Source organism: Corythoichthys intestinalis, chromosome 13, assembly GCF_030265065.1.
Source record: "Corythoichthys intestinalis isolate RoL2023-P3 chromosome 13, ASM3026506v1, whole genome shotgun sequence".
NCBI lineage: Eukaryota > Metazoa > Chordata > Actinopteri > Syngnathiformes > Syngnathidae > Corythoichthys > Corythoichthys intestinalis.
In genome coordinates this window covers 724,485-739,027 of record NC_080407.1, presented here as the reverse complement: position 1 = coordinate 739,027, position 14,543 = coordinate 724,485, and the positions used below count along the sequence as shown (strand labels likewise).

General features: G+C 51.8%; 4 protein-coding genes across 4 annotated transcripts; 3 read left to right on the top strand and 1 right to left on the bottom strand.

The window, feature by feature from the left end:
* Positions 1 to 1,393: 1,393 nt before the first annotated feature.
* On the top strand, positions 1,394 to 5,659 carry LOC130928258 (potassium voltage-gated channel subfamily D member 2-like). Its single transcript, XM_057854680.1, has 6 exons — positions 1,394 to 2,547; positions 3,853 to 4,015; positions 4,135 to 4,224; positions 4,551 to 4,652; positions 4,767 to 4,969; positions 5,030 to 5,659. The coding sequence occupies exons 1-6, from the start codon at positions 1,436 to 1,438 to the stop codon at positions 5,145 to 5,147; spliced, it is 1,788 nt and encodes a 595-aa protein (XP_057710663.1). The 5' UTR covers positions 1,394 to 1,435; the 3' UTR covers positions 5,148 to 5,659.
* tspan12 (tetraspanin 12) lies at positions 5,402 to 7,676 on the bottom strand. Its single transcript, XM_057854770.1, has 7 exons — positions 7,529 to 7,676; positions 7,188 to 7,270; positions 6,979 to 7,114; positions 6,825 to 6,890; positions 6,561 to 6,668; positions 6,354 to 6,497; positions 5,402 to 6,291 (listed from the first exon to the last, which is right to left on the bottom strand). Exons 1-7 carry the CDS (start codon positions 7,592 to 7,594, stop codon positions 6,049 to 6,051), a joined length of 846 nt encoding a protein of 281 aa, XP_057710753.1. The 5' UTR covers positions 7,595 to 7,676; the 3' UTR covers positions 5,402 to 6,048.
* Positions 7,677 to 8,086: 410 nt separating this feature from the next.
* Positions 8,087 to 11,575, top strand: cct2 (chaperonin containing TCP1, subunit 2 (beta)). The gene is made up of 16 exons (XM_057854687.1): positions 8,087 to 8,182; positions 8,823 to 8,897; positions 8,978 to 9,043; positions 9,115 to 9,226; positions 9,295 to 9,371; positions 9,440 to 9,552; positions 9,612 to 9,814; positions 9,905 to 10,005; positions 10,068 to 10,195; positions 10,269 to 10,372; positions 10,436 to 10,555; positions 10,622 to 10,750; positions 10,809 to 10,912; positions 10,988 to 11,087; positions 11,157 to 11,298; positions 11,384 to 11,575. Exons 1-16 carry the CDS (start codon positions 8,180 to 8,182, stop codon positions 11,412 to 11,414), a joined length of 1,608 nt encoding a protein of 535 aa, XP_057710670.1. The 5' UTR covers positions 8,087 to 8,179; the 3' UTR covers positions 11,415 to 11,575.
* Positions 11,576 to 11,710: 135 nt separating this feature from the next.
* nots (nothepsin) lies at positions 11,711 to 13,630 on the top strand. The gene is made up of 9 exons (XM_057854741.1): positions 11,711 to 11,835; positions 11,908 to 12,088; positions 12,148 to 12,265; positions 12,391 to 12,509; positions 12,583 to 12,782; positions 12,854 to 12,982; positions 13,040 to 13,184; positions 13,244 to 13,342; positions 13,417 to 13,630. The coding sequence occupies exons 1-9, from the start codon at positions 11,774 to 11,776 to the stop codon at positions 13,591 to 13,593; spliced, it is 1,230 nt and encodes a 409-aa protein (XP_057710724.1). The 5' UTR covers positions 11,711 to 11,773; the 3' UTR covers positions 13,594 to 13,630.
* The last annotated feature ends 913 nt before the right edge of the window (positions 13,631 to 14,543 follow it).

The following is a 14,543-nucleotide window of genomic DNA, read 5'->3' as shown; positions in this document are numbered from 1 at the left end:
GTCTATACAGTACAGTCTGCGCCCCTTACAATCACGTGCACTTGGCCAGCAGATGACGGCAAAGAAATGTGAATCTTCCTGTCCGGTCGATGTACAATAATGAATGTCTCTAGGTCTAAAATTAGATCTTCCTCATTTAAACCGACACATTTCTCAAGAAGGAGACATTTCCCCCCTTTTCCAACCCCCGACTTCCTTATGTTAAAGTATGGTCTGTTCTCAGCTCCAATTATTGGGTGATTGAACCCACCCCCCTCTCACGGCACAACAGCATCCTGTAATGGCCCTTGTAGCTTTGGTAACAAGCGTCAAAAAGCGTGTGTGATAGTGAGGATGAGCAAAGGTTTCGCTCTACCTGATGTGCTTCACACGGACGCACCGTATTGTTTGGGAGCACATTTGACCGTGGAGAAATCTCGCATGTACACGCACGAGAAAAAAGTTGTCCTCCTTTCCCTTGTGAAGAAACTTTAGTCTGTCGTTATGTCTCATTAAATTCATGGGAAGCTGTGGTCATTAAGCGGATGCTGTTGCCACAGTGATGCCTCCTTCTACCCTCACTGGTTTGCTCCTGAGGGGGAAGCGTCTGTGCCCGGTGTACGCTAGTCCTCATCCAGTCTATGTCTTTCTGGTCGTAATCCTTCTGTTGACCCAATATTATGCACCAAGTCGTCCCTCGTTTCAGTGCTCGCCCTTAAGTTCTACAGTCCTCTACTTCTATACTGTACGCAATAGTAATGGTCTTGGTGTTTGTTTGCTATTCATCATCTTTTCTTTTACGTTGAGGCTGTTATGTGACTAAAAATAGAAATAGAATGATGTGGAATTCAATGAACATCTCCTGGGGGATGGGAGGCAGCGAGAGGGGTGAAGAGCGTACGAGAGTGTGAAAGGATGAGGGGGAAGGTTCATATCATCACTTCAGCAGCTGAAAGAATCCCCAACTGTGACAAAAGTCAATAACTAAAAGTTTGTCATGAATAATAATGCGCAACAACAATTGTAAAGTCTTGCTGTAAAGCATCCGCTCTTTCTGGTGATTGTTATCCTGCGGCTTCATTTTTACAAGTACAGTGACTCCTTCTGTTTTTACCAGATGAGTGCACTCACACACACACACACACACACACACACACACACGACTGTCTGTAAACACGTTGTGCGTACACACAAAGGGGAAAGGAGGAGGGTGTTCCAGGGGGAGGAATCGCATGCCTTGGGGGAGGTCCTGAGAGTGGGCAGTGCATCCATCACCTGTGTAATAATGAGCCAGCTGCTCAACATCACCATGTGAGCTGTGCCTGGGAAACAGAGGAGCGCATCTTGCGAGCAGTTTCCCTGTGAGCGCGCGTCAAATCTTCTTGCTGATGAGCGTGTACGACTCCACCGTGTGAAAGCTCCGCTCCCAAACTTCACTCGACGGACTACCGCCGCTATGGCCGCGGGGGTGGCGGCGTGGTTGCCGCTGGCTCGTGCGGCAGCCGTGGGCTGGATGCCCCTGGCCGGCGAGCCCATGCCGGCGGTCCCTTCAGAAGGACGGCACGGGAAAGACGAAGTCCTCGTTCTCAACGTGAGCGGCAGTCGATTCCAGACCTGGCGGAACACTCTGGAGCGCTACCCGGACACCCTTCTGGGAAGCTCCGAGAAGGACTTCTTCTTTCTGCAGGACAGCAACGAGTTCTTCTTCGATCGCGACCCGGACTTGTTCCGACACATCCTCAACTTTTACCGGACCGGGAACCTGCACTTTCCGCGGCAGGAGTGCATCGCCGCCTTCGACGAGGAGCTCACCTTTTTCGGCATCGTCCCGGAAGTGATCGGGGACTGCTGCTACGAGGACTACAAGGACCGGCGGCGAGAGAACCAGGAGCGCCTCCAGGACGACGAGGAGACCGATCCGGCCAACGAGCCGGTCCCGGCCCGTTCGAACCTGCGGGAGTCCATGTGGCGAGCCTTCGAGAACCCGCACACGTCAACCATGGCGCTGGTATTTTATTATGTCACCGGGTTCTTCATTGCCGTGTCGGTCTTCGCCAACGTTCTAGAGACGGTCCCTTGTGGGAGGAGGTTTGAACAAGCGAAGACCACGTCGTGCGGGGAGCGCTACGCCCTAGCCTTCTTCTGCCTGGACACGGCGTGCGTGCTGATCTTCACAGTGGAGTATGTCCTTCGTCTGGCGGCGGCACCCAGCCGTTTCAAGTTCGTCAAAAGCGTCATGTCGCTCATCGACGTGGTAGCCATCATGCCCTACTACATCGGACTGGTCATGCCCGAGAACGAGGACGTGAGCGGCGCCTTCGTCACGCTCAGGGTCTTCCGCGTCTTCCGGATCTTCAAGTTCTCGCGCCACTCGGCCGGTCTTCGCATCCTGGGCTACACGCTGCAGAGTTGCGCCTCCGAGTTGGGTTTCCTGCTCTTTTCGCTCACCATGGCCATCATCATCTTTGCCACCGTTATGTTCTATGCCGAGAAGAGTTCCAAGGGCTCCGCCTTCACCTCCATCCCCGCTGCCTTCTGGTACACCATCGTCACCATGACCACACTCGGGTAAGTGATAGACACCATCTGGTTGGAATCCCAGCTACCGAGACACTCGAATGGATGCGGAATTTATGGCAGGACACTGGCATAGATTAGCAGCTAATCCACAGGCTAAGCTTGGAGCCCCTGTAGATGACGATGAAACACTCAAGTGGTGGAATACTCTGGTAGATGACGGAGATTTAGGCTTGATACTGAGACACTTTCAGGCGCAACCCTTTGGTAGGTGATGCTGACAAGGTGCTCGGGTGATTCCGAGACTGCCTTCAGTGATTCGCACTTTTAGTTTCAAGACCCACCAGATAAGTGATAACTAAGATACTGCAAAAGGTCCTGCTGAGAGCCTCTGTCAGGTTAGACTAACTTTATAACATGCATGTAAGTGAGACTGAGTGTCCGTCAGGTAACGCTCAGGGTGATAGTGCAAATTTTGTTATTAGATACTTGTATGGGCAGACACTCAGGTGCTGCTGATACAGTTGGTAAATGGTCCATGTTAACATGACGGTTCAATTCCCTCTCAGTGTAAACTGGTGTGTGTTGTCAAGGTGGCAAGAAGCAGCCTATTTTCAATGTTTTTTGTCAGCTGCACTGCGACTTGTGTACACATGTGAGTGTCTGCGTATTGTGTTTCAGCGAGACACCTGCAGACCGGTGTCCACACGCATGTATTATTTAACCACATGACCCATGCAGTGACAGGATCACCCTTTACGGACACATAGAAAGAGAGAAAAAAGAAGAAACTTAATGTCCCGATCAAGCTGCTAATCTAATGAGCTCCTCCGATGACGCTTTAGTTTAATTGGTTGTTTAATGGAGAGCGCACAATGACTTGTTGGCTGCGGTGTGGCATGATGAGCTTTGTTTCCATGGCAACATCCTCAGCACTCTAGGTACGGCACATGACGAAAAGGCTCACGGGTAGGCGCCGTTGTGTCACGTGCATCCAGGTGCGCCTCTTTTCAGTGCGTGTACAATACACCCGATCGGCGTCACCTGGCCGCAACGTGAGCGTACGCTTATCGCACGATATGTTAGGTCGGGCCGCAGGCGGAGTCACGTGACTATCTTAGTGAGCAATGGTCAAAGAAGGCCGCCGGCGTCCCACTATAAATAAGAAAGCGGACTCGCGAGGGTTTCCGCTTGAATTGTTTTTCAAAGAGCGGTTCGACCTCAGGCGACTTGCTCATGAAACATAATATTAAGCTTAGCAGAATCTATGGTTATGTCACCATCTTGTCCTATGAAGTCAAGAAATAAAAATCCCCATCGATCGATTGACTCTATGGATCGTGACCTGTTCCTCAGCTACGGCGACATGGTTCCAAAAACCATCACGGGTAAGATCGTGGGCTCCATCTGTTCGCTGAGCGGCGTGCTGGTCATCGCTTTGCCCGTGCCCGTCATCGTGTCCAACTTCAGCCGCATCTACCACCAGAGCCAGCGCGCTGAGAAGAGGCGGGCGCAGAAGGTAAGAACCTGATGAAACGGTGTGGGTATCGGACATAAGGTTTAGCGCGCTTCGTGGTGAGAACCCTACTGCCTACGTCAAAGCTCCCACGCTAAACGTGTGTTCGTGTTCACAAACAGAAAAGCCGTCTGGCTAGAATTCAAGCGGGAAAGGACGACGGAGCGAGCGCTTACTTGCGCTACAAACTCCTGGCCGACGCAGAGGTGCCGGTATGGTGTTTCTGTGGCGTGATGCATGCCGGATGTGATTGGCTCCTCCGCTAAGAGTTACCTTTGTCATGTACAGTCAATGAGAAGTGACGTGCCACAAAGAAACTCTTGAAACTTTTTCCATGACAACATCTCGGAAGGACTAGTAGAACTCTTGACTATTACGTTTTCACACTTCTGCCTTCCACTGTTTGATATTTCTACACAGGACCACATGTTATTGGTGCATAGGTGGTGAAGGGTGCTAGATACAGTAGTCAGCTTGTAGTCTCACTCGTAGTCCTCGTATAGTCTCTTTTGACCTTGTGACTGCACGTGTCTTGAAGGCGTCAAAGGAGGCGGCGCAGGCGCTAGCATTCAAGGCCAACCCCAATGGCAACATGGTGGAGCACCATCATCACCTGCTGCACTGCCTGGAGAAGACAACGGTGAGCTCGCTGGCAGGCTTTACTCAGGACTTCTTGACTGTACACACATGTTCTGGCTTGATTCTTTTTGCAATGAACTCACCGCTTTTTACGGTCTGTTGTGGTCTGGATCAGAACCTCCACTTTGTAGACCAAGCTTCCATGGAATGGAGCTGTCCAGAGGAGCCCTTGTTGAAGCGGGCCCAAACTCATTCATCCTCAACCTCCTGCATCTCTTCCTTGCACCATACTTTGAATTTCTGCTGCACCAAAAAGTCCAGCTTGGACCAGCCCGAGTCCAACACCGGCACCACTGAATCCGCGCAAGGACCCTTCAGGTAGAGCTGTCCGAATACAAAATTTGTTCCTGAATCGGATCATCCGACTTCTCTCCACAGTCGCGCCAGTTTGAACGCCAAATTGGAAGACACGCTCCCCGCCGTCCGTGGCTCCGCGTCGTCCGTCCCGGTGAACCTTTGCCGGACCCCCGAGAGCGTTCGCATTTTGGAACTCTGAACTGTTCCAGAATCAGGTGAACCGCAACCAAGGAGCAAAAATGTGCTTGCTTGTTTTTGCGTGCATGCTAATTAGCTGAGTACTTAAAGTGAATGGCCGTTAATGTAGGTAACTACAATGTTGATAATCAAAACATAGTTGAGGTGCTTTTTTACATGTGGAGGTAGCTGCTAGCCTCTTTCAGGACAGCTACTTCTCAGGTTTATATAACCGGTTGAAGTTACAATGGAGGCATTTTAAAAGATGTCTGAAAGTTTATTTGCTTGAAGTGGGCTCATCTGTTCTAAGCCATTTCATTGTTTATTCCAACCTTCATATCCCGTTCCAAACCAATTGTTAGAGAATACTAGCATGCACTAGTGGAACCATGATTTTCTCTTTGTCAAACATCTTTAATATCATGGATACACTTGATGATGATTCTTGTATATTTATGGCATGAACGATGGTTAACAGTGTGTGCAGTGTTGAAGTACATAAATCCCATTTTGAGAAATAAACACACTCATTTGTCTCGGGAAGAAGCAGCGGCTCCTGACTATTATTAATGTGTCCAGTCGGTTTCCTCTCTGCTCACTTCCTTTGTGAACTGTGACCCTTGGAAACATTCCTTACCAAAAGGAAATAATAACGACAGCATCGTCTTGAGAACTGCGCAAGACCAGATGCATACGGCGAGGCAACGTAAAGCCCGGGGAGCCCATTCATTTGTCGATATGGCCTACTGAATGTATACATTATGAAGATTTGTGTAATAGTTACAGGTGCATTCATTTATGTTTTTCCTCAAAATTGAATGTATTAATCAGTTGAACATACAGTACATACACGAAGCACACCACACATACATTGTTTTAAGTTCTAGCATGCTAATGTTTCCACAGTCGTATGAGTTCCAATGCTAGGACCCGGGCTCTACCTGTACACGGTGCTCGGCGGCGGGCGTGACCACGCCTCCCTGAGGCGGCGCCGGCGAGCCCCGTCGCTCCTTAAGTCTCCGGCGTCCGTAGTAAAGCGTCCAGAGCAGCGTGAGCGTCAGAGCCATGGCTAGGATCTGCGCCACGCCCAAGGCCACGCCCAGAAAACGCAGTAGCTGCAGCGGCGCGCTAGAGCGGATGAACGACAGCAACTTGGGACCGCAGCCCTGCAAGGCGCGTAGGTGGCGTGTCACGTCTCCACCTCGTCACCTCCAGAGCGGCACCTCACCTCTTGATGGAGATCGCTCAGGTCGTGTTGGTGGGCTCGCCGGGCGCATCCGGGATACTGATTGGAGCAGCAAGAGTCGGGAGGCCACTCCCTCTCCGTCATCTCCAGCCAATCCGTGAAGTAGATCACCCCGCAGCATTCAAACTACATGTGCCCTTTGTTAGTCTGTTTTCAAAAGCGCGTGTGTGTGCGAGAGAGACAACCGACCTCTGTCTGAAAGGTGTTCCAGGTGTGTGTGAGCCACTGATGCTGGCGAAGGCCAAAGTTTGACATACGAAACTTGAGACTGATAATGTCAGAGCGCTGCAATGGGGGCTGAAAACACACACACACACACACACACACACACACACACACACACTGTTTGTTAGCCAGGTGTAAACTTTGCTGATAATACATACTAAGGGTTAGACAGGTGTGTCACTCCTCTGCAGATAACACACAAGCAGCCAGAGACGGCGTTTGTGTCACCTGTTCATAGGTCCAGAGGGCGCTGGCCAACTCCACACACAAGATGACCAGCAGACTTCCAAAGTACTGCAACACAAAACAAGATTGCGTACCTTTATTTCTGCAATAGTATGCCAGTCCGTCTCAGCCAATCAAAAGCGCCGTTTGGCCTGACCCAGGACAGCATCACGAGGTCACAGCGTAGCGTGCCGCAAATGCCCAGCATGGCCACCATCAGCAGAAAGCAGCACACCACCACCAGGACGGGGTGGACCACGGGAGCGAACGTCAGCACTGCGGCTTCCTCCAGCCTGCGCACACAACACGCGTACTGTACATGAAGTTGTCTTGTTGTTGTTGTTGTTGTTGTGTGTCCACACCAACCTGGTGTGAGCAGTCAGGGTCAGGACGGCGTTCAGGGAATCTCGAATCCACGCCGCCACTCCCAGAATGCACGCTGACAAAAGCTGCAAAGACGCACACAGATCCATTTCTGCTACAGAAATAACATCTGAGAATGTCAACCATGTCACACACTCACCCACTTACTCTGTTCCTAATATACAACAGTATCTCACACACTATACACAAAAAGACACATACTGTACGTGAACAAACAGACGCACACTGTACAAACTACATACAGAGACAAACACTCAAAGCACATAAAAGTGACTTGTTGTGGTCTTGACATAAGTGGGTCAAAAGGGAAAACAAGTTCTTACCCAGAAAAGCACATTGAGCGCGTAGAGGAAAATACGCACGCATCTCACGGCGTCCTGTCGCGCCATCGGACGATTCGGAAGAGTTCGGACCAGCACGGTGGCATGCTGAACCGGGCCGGGCCGGGCCGGGCCGTGCCAGGCAGACGTGCCCTCCCTAACTGAGTGAGAGTGAGGGAGAGAGAAAAAACAGACGGACAACAGGTGCGGCCGACTGCGAACTTTTTGAGTCGCACACACGCACGCGCGCACACTTTAAATAGTCACGCGATGACGTTGCGCGTGCACGTCATCTTCGGCAGGATGTCTGTTCCTGTGTTTTTTTTTTGTTTTTTTTTAACCCACCAATGAAAAAAGTATACGATCATTTTTATGATTATGTCACTCATATTTGTTATTCTTTTGATCAAAGTTTCTATGGATAGCTACTTGATCAAATAAACACAGAAATGTTAAATGCACAGTCATTTTTTTAAACGAATTAAACAAAGATTTGATCAATGAGCCATTTTGGGGAAAATGAATATCACAACATATTCACTTGGTGTCCGTTAGAGGGCAGCAAATCTCAGTAGCGTGTCTAAGCACAGCTGCTAGAAAGTTGAAGAAGAAGCCCACTCCTTTCTCCTGGTCCATCCGTGAAACGCAGTCATCATGGTGAGTCCCGACCTATTTGACTCTCCCGTTTAAGCGTTAAAACACAATTAAAGCCAACATAGATGCTCCGTAGAGCGCCCGAAAGAAGCATTAATTGACCTTTTTGAAATCGGAGTTTTGTTTTGGCATCTTTGGCTTTGTTACCGCCCAGTTAGCGGCTGTTGCTAACCGGCGAGCACATGGGCGTTATTCGTAGCGAAAAGAATGGCAACAATCGTCACAGCTTCATCATCATTTCGTTTTGTTCTTGCAGTTTCCTATAGCTTGTACTAAGAAGGGCTAAAGAAAATGGCTTTTATTGTGTCTTTCAAGCTAGGCTTGTCATTCTGTCTTTGTCGGAAAAAAATATGACGCCGATTATGATTTCATTGTGGGAGAAATGGTGACAAACTCGTTTCGATTTTGATTGCAATATTGCTATTTTTTTGTCTGTAACCTTTTATTATTGTAATGTCCGTTTGTCTCGAAGCTTCTCGAAGGAGTGACGCTGCGTTTAGGGCTGCTCGGATATTAGTCAGATTTTGTTGATTCCTCTTTGCATTTTTTGTTTACCCGGTTATTTGTTCGTTTTTCTTTCCCTTTGGAAGAGATGAATACATTTGGTAACCCTTCTTAAAACATAATTATTTTTTTCCTACAGGCGTCCCTGTCAATGGCCCCTGTCAACATCTTCAAACATGGAGCTGATGAAGAAAAAGCTGAAACTGCTCGTCTGGTGCGTGTTTTTTTTTTTTTTAACTCCATCAATAAAAATGTCGTTGTCAAGCTTACGAGTGTACCGTGTTGTCCTCGCAGTCATCTTTCGTGGGCGCCATCGCCATTGGAGACTTGGTGAAAAGCACCCTTGGACCGAAGGGCATGGTACGTGCGTCCATATGTTAAAATGCTATTGACCTCTTGAAGAAATTCAGCACGGACGATCGGATTTTTAGGACAAGATCCTACTGGGTAGCGGCAAAAGCGGCAACGTGACCGTGACCAATGACGGCGCCACCATCCTGAAGGCCATCGGGGTCGACAACCCCGCTGCCAAAGTTCTGGTTGGTGAGTAAAGACGTGCGGGAGTGAGTGGGACGCGTCTACGGGGAGATGACGTGCGTGCCCGCGTACAGACATGTCAAAGGTTCAGGACGACGAAGTCGGTGACGGAACCACATCCGTCACGGTTCTGGCAGCTGAACTTCTGCGGGTAAGAATCCCTTTTTTTGTTTTCTCAAAGAATACGGCGGCAGTGTTGACGCCCTCTTTGCCTGACAGGAGGCGGAGCTTCTGATTGCCAAGAAGATCCACCCGCAGACCATCATCGCGGGCTGGAGGAAGTCCACGCAGGCGGCCAGAGACGCCCTGAGGGAGGCGGCTGTGAATCACAGGTGCTCTGCTCTGATCGGCTCTAGCGTTTAGAGATGGCTAACTGGGCCCGTTTCCCTAGCGACGACACGGCCCGCTTCCAGGAGGACCTCCTGAACATCGCGCGCACCACGCTGTCGTCCAAGCTGCTGACCCACCACAAGGATCACTTCGCCCGGCTCGCCGTCGACGCCGTCTTGAGGCTGAAGGGCTCGGGCAACCTGGAGGCCATTCACGTCATCAAGAAGCTCGGCGGCAGCCTCACCGATTCCTACCTGGACGAAGGCGAGCTCCCGGACTGCCGCCGCCGCCGCCGCCGGGTTCCCCGGACCGTTTGCTAAGAGTTGACGTCTAGCGCGTGCTGTGCCGCTTCAGGCTTCCTGCTGGACAAGAAGATCGGCGTGAACCAACCCAAGAGGCTGGAAAACGCCAACATCCTCATCGCCAACACCGGCATGGACACGGACAAGATCAAAGTGAGTGAGCGAAGCGGCGAAAGTGCAAGGCGACCGCCGCGACGTCCCTCTGCGTTTGGTAGATCTTCGGCTCCAGGGTACGCGTTGACTCCACGGCCAAGGTGGCCGAGATCGAGCTGGCCGAGAAGGAAAAGATGAAGGAGAAGGTGGAGCGCATCCTCAAGCACGGCATCAACTGCTTCATCAACAGGTCACGCTTTGCTCCGAAGACGCGACCGGAAACATTTAGCCTCGGGATTAAAAGATTCCTTTTGACTCGACAGGCAACTGATCTACAACTACCCCGAGCAGCTCTTCGCTCAGGCCGGCGTCATGGCCATCGAACACGCCGACTTCGCCGGCGTGGAGCGCCTGGCCCTCGTCACTGGTATGTCACCTCGCCGCGCGCGCGCGCACATGCGCGTCCGTGACTCAGCCGCGTGCGTATTAGGGGGAGAGATCACTTCCACGTTCGAGCATCCCGAGCTGGTACGACTGGGCCACTGCAAACTCATCGAGGAGGTGATGATCGGCGAAGACACGCTCATCCACTTCTCCGGCGTCGCCATGGGTACGCGCGCCCTCGTTAAAACAAAAAACGAGCCGCATTGTACATCAACAAAGAGACTCGTTGCAGGGGAAGCGTGCACCGTCGTGCTGCGAGGAGCCACCCAGCAGATTCTGGACGAGGCCGAGCGCTCGCTGCACGACGCTCTCTGCGTGTTGGCGCAGACCGTCAAGGAGCCGCGCACCGTCTACGGAGGAGGTAACATTTTTCGCTTTCCAAAAATAAGAACAGTGACCAGGTGACGGTGTGTATTCAGGCTGCTCGGAGATGCTGATGGCCAAAGTGGTCAGCGATTTGGCCAACAAGACGCCAGGGAAAGAGGCCGTGGCCATGGAGTCTTTTGCCAAGGCTTTGAGGATGGTACCAAAAAAATGCCGAGATTCCTTCATAGCCAAGAGACACCGGAAAACCGTCTTCTTTTTTTGGCTCATTTAGCTCCCCACCATCATCGCAGACAACGCCGGCTACGACAGCGCCGACCTAGTGGCCCAACTGCGCGCGGCGCATCAAGAGAATATGACCACCTTCGGTTTAAGTGCGTTGGCGCACAAACGCCACCGTTCTAAAAGTAGGTATTCCGCTGTAACGGCTTTGTTTTGCGCAGACATGGCGGAAGGCGCGGTGGGCGACATGGCGGAGCTGGGCGTCACTGAGTCCTTCCAGGTGAAGAGGCAGGTCCTGCTGAGCGCTTCCGAGGCGGCCGAAATGATCCTGAGGGTGGACAACATCATCAAAGCGGCGCCCAGGTCAGTCGAGCGACAGTCCCGGGAAAAGCGGCGCCCGTCTCGTTCTTCGCCGGACTGACGTGACGTCGGCGTGCTTTGTCTGCAGGAAGAGAGTTCCGGATCAGCATCCTTGTTAGAGGAAGTCCTCCGCCGAGATTTCTCTCTCTTTATTTATCTGGGTAATTGAAAAGAAATGCTGCTGCACTTTTTCTTCTTCTGCGGAAGCACTGTAGGCTAACGCCAGCATCTTTTGGTCTAGTTTTCTTTTTGTTGAAAAATAAAAGTTGCAGCGACCGGAGTTGTTTCTCTTATTGCCCTTCGCGACCGCTTCTTTGTTTGTCTAAACGCGTCCTGACATTGGCTTGCGGCCCATGAGCCCAAATGTCAACACGACTGGCGCGCGTATTGATCTTCGACACAACGCTCGCGTGTCTGATCGCTGATAAGCCGGCGTGCCTCCGCCGCACACCATTGCGGAGCCAAAGCGCCGTACGCGATGGGCCCGCTCCAACTCGCGCTGCTCCTGTTGAGCGCCTCCACCTGCCTGGCCCTGCTCAGGTAACAAATAGTCCTAGTGAGGACGGAGCACGGGTGGCGTTTGACAGAGCTCGAGCTTAATTGCTTTTCCAGGGTTCCTCTGCAACGAAGGCGCTCCATCCGTTCTCAGTTGCGCGCCGACGGAGCGCTGGACGACTTTTTACGCGAGCACCGGCCCGACGCGTTCAGTCGGCGCTACGCTCACTGCTTCCCCGCCGGGACGCCGTCGTTGCGCTTGGGGCGCTCCAGCGAGAAGCTCTACAATTTCATGGACGTAAGCGGAGCCGGGATTCGCGCCTCGACCTCATCTTAAACTACGCCGTTTTTTGTTAGGCTCAATACTTCGGGCAGATCAGTTTGGGCTCTCCCGAGCAGAACTTCTCCGTGGTCTTCGACACCGGCTCGGCGGACCTGTGGGTGCCTTCGTCGTACTGCGTCAGCCAAGCTTGCGGTAACGGGCACACGGCACGAATACACATTCGGGCGTTATCTCTGCCCGGTCTGCGTCGGAGTCAGAGCGCTTTGACCGCGTACGGTGATAAGAGGCCAATAACCCTCGAGTGCGCGCGTTCACAGCGGTGCACAAACGTTTCCGAGCGTTCGAGTCGTCTTCGTACCTTCACGACGGTCGAACCTTCGGCATCCATTACGGATCGGGACACCTGCTCGGGGTCATGGCCAGAGACACGCTCAAGGTCGGCGTCGCTGCTCGCGTAACTGGCGCGGAAGCCGCTTTCGAAGACTATTCCCCGTGGTCCGCGTGCGCAGGTGGGCGACGTGAGCGTGCTCAACCAGGAGTTCGGAGAGTCCGTGTACGAGCCGGGCTCCACCTTCGTGGTGGCCCGCTTCGACGGCGTCCTGGGCTTGGCGTACCCGCCCTTGGCCGAGATCCTGGGCAACCCAGTCTTTGACAGCATGATGGCGCAGACCTCCCTGGACCAGCCCGTCTTCTCCTTCTACCTCAGCAGGTAAGCGTCCGCGACACTGAACCCAGTACGAACCGTCGGGTCGACGACGGGCGCCCGTGCTTTATATTCAGGAAGGCCGGCGGCAATATAGACGTGGACGGCGAACTCCTGCTTGGCGGCACCGACGAGGCGCTGTACGACGGACCGATCACGTGGCTTCCCGTCACCGCCAAAGGCTACTGGCAGATCCGCATGGACAGGTACGGCGCGTTGCTCCGCTCCGTCGCCTCTTAAAGAGCGGCCTCGCCGCGTTTCAGCGTGTCCGTCCAAGGCATCAAGACTTTCTGTCCTCGCGGCTGCGCGGCCATCGTGGACACGGGAACCTCCCTCATCGCCGGGCCCACCAATCACATCCTCGGCCTGCAGCAGCTCATCGGAGCCACGCCCACTAGCATCGGCGAGGTCGGCGCGACCGTCGCTCGTGGCGCCGGCTCGCGTGACCGTGTTCGCTCGCGTTTCAGTTCTTCATCGACTGCGCCCGGATGTCCAGTTTGCCTCGAGTGACGTTCGTTCTGGGCGGCGTGGAGTTCACGTTAACGGCCGATCAGTACGTCAGGAAGGTGAGGAATCGACCGGTCCGGCCTCGCCGCCGCTTCAGGCCCCGTCAACTTCTCTGCCGAACGGTGTCCCTCAGGAGATGCTGGGGGACAAAGAGCTGTGCCTGAGCGGCTTCATGGCGGTGGACATTGTGACGCCTCAGGGCCCGCTGTGGATCCTGGGAGACGTTTTCCTCACAAAGTTTTACAGCATCTTCGATCGAGGAAACGACCGCGTCGGCTTGGCGCTCGCTCGCCACCCTGCCAACAGCTAACTTGATGGTCGGATTGTTTGTCAATAAAAACATCCGCTCTTAAAGCATTTCAGTCGTGGGTGTTGTCATTCTTGTAAAAAAAAAAAAATGAAAGCAATATTGGCCAATGGATATGATCATAATAAAAACACCGACAGATGCACTCAAACGTCTCCTTAACCCAGAAATGAACAGAAAATTTGAATGCTGTATGTGGTCCTTAATCATTATAAAACAATATGCCTGTGTGTTTTCAAATTTTTATCATAAATGATACATTACGTGCGGTTCTCGTCAAACAAGGTGAAGTTGAACACAATAAGGTTTGAGGTCCTTGTACATTAAGAAATAGATGTAAATAGACACGACCTTGCTGCAGCCACATAACATTTATAATAAGAACATTGTCATGGCAAAAGCGAACTTGGTGGAAAACAACTATTAGGCGTATTTTGTTTTTCCATTTCAGTTCAATAAAAAACGGACCAAGGCCTGTTTTCCGTTATTGGATGAGCGGTTTTGAATCGGGACACGAGAGACTGTTTCTCTTTTTTTTTTTTTTGTCAAATCACAAAAAAACGGATTTGGGTTCCTTTTTCATTTTTTCTAAAATTTGAAAGAAAATTGAAAACAGATTTGGGATTGTTTTCCAGGAAGGAAAAACAAATGGCTGAAAGGTACCTCGTTGTTACCCCCGTCTCATCTGGCTAGATGGACCTCTTCTTGTTCCTTTACTCCACTGCATCTTTACGGACTGTAACTTCACCTGCTAATTCCCATTAGCAGTCCTGGGGCTTCTTGTCAATCCGTCCTGGGAGTGGATCTCTCCTGACTGTGGTACTCCCCAAGGTTTCTCATTTTCTCCCAAAGACTCTGGAGTTTTTGAAGTTTTTCCTTGCCGACATGGAGGGTCTGAGGATGGGGGGTACCCAGGACTTGAATTTATTTATTCATCTTTATTGCTTCATTTG

What these genes read in the sequence shown, in the direction of transcription:
- cct2 (XM_057854687.1), top strand. An exon ending in TTGCCAAGGCTTTGAGGATG is followed by an intron (nt 10,913 to 10,987) that starts GTACCAAAAAAA and finishes TGGCTCATTTAG; the next exon opens with CTCCCCACCATCATCGCAGA. An exon ending in TATGACCACCTTCGGTTTAA is followed by an intron (nt 11,088 to 11,156) that starts GTGCGTTGGCGC and finishes TGTTTTGCGCAG; the next exon opens with ACATGGCGGAAGGCGCGGTG.
- tspan12 (XM_057854770.1), bottom strand. Translation starts at nt 7,594, where the DNA reads ATGGCGCGACAGGACGCCGTGAGATGCGTGCGTATTTTCCTCTACGCG. An exon ending in CGCTCAATGTGCTTTTCTGG is followed by an intron (nt 7,271 to 7,528) that starts GTAAGAACTTGT and finishes GCGTCTTTGCAG; the next exon opens with CTTTTGTCAGCGTGCATTCT. An exon ending in ACCCTGACTGCTCACACCAG is followed by an intron (nt 7,115 to 7,187) that starts GTTGGTGTGGAC and finishes TTGTGTGCGCAG; the next exon opens with GCTGGAGGAAGCCGCAGTGC.
- nots (XM_057854741.1), top strand. Translation starts at nt 11,774, where the DNA reads ATGGGCCCGCTCCAACTCGCGCTGCTCCTGTTGAGCGCCTCCACCTGC. An exon ending in ACCTGCCTGGCCCTGCTCAG is followed by an intron (nt 11,836 to 11,907) that starts GTAACAAATAGT and finishes TTGCTTTTCCAG; the next exon opens with GGTTCCTCTGCAACGAAGGC. An exon ending in CTGCGTCAGCCAAGCTTGCG is followed by an intron (nt 12,266 to 12,390) that starts GTAACGGGCACA and finishes GCGCGTTCACAG; the next exon opens with CGGTGCACAAACGTTTCCGA.
- LOC130928258 (XM_057854680.1), top strand. Translation starts at nt 1,436, where the DNA reads ATGGCCGCGGGGGTGGCGGCGTGGTTGCCGCTGGCTCGTGCGGCAGCC. An exon ending in AGAAGAGGCGGGCGCAGAAG is followed by an intron (nt 4,016 to 4,134) that starts GTAAGAACCTGA and finishes GTTCACAAACAG; the next exon opens with AAAAGCCGTCTGGCTAGAAT. An exon ending in ACTGCCTGGAGAAGACAACG is followed by an intron (nt 4,653 to 4,766) that starts GTGAGCTCGCTG and finishes GGTCTGGATCAG; the next exon opens with AACCTCCACTTTGTAGACCA.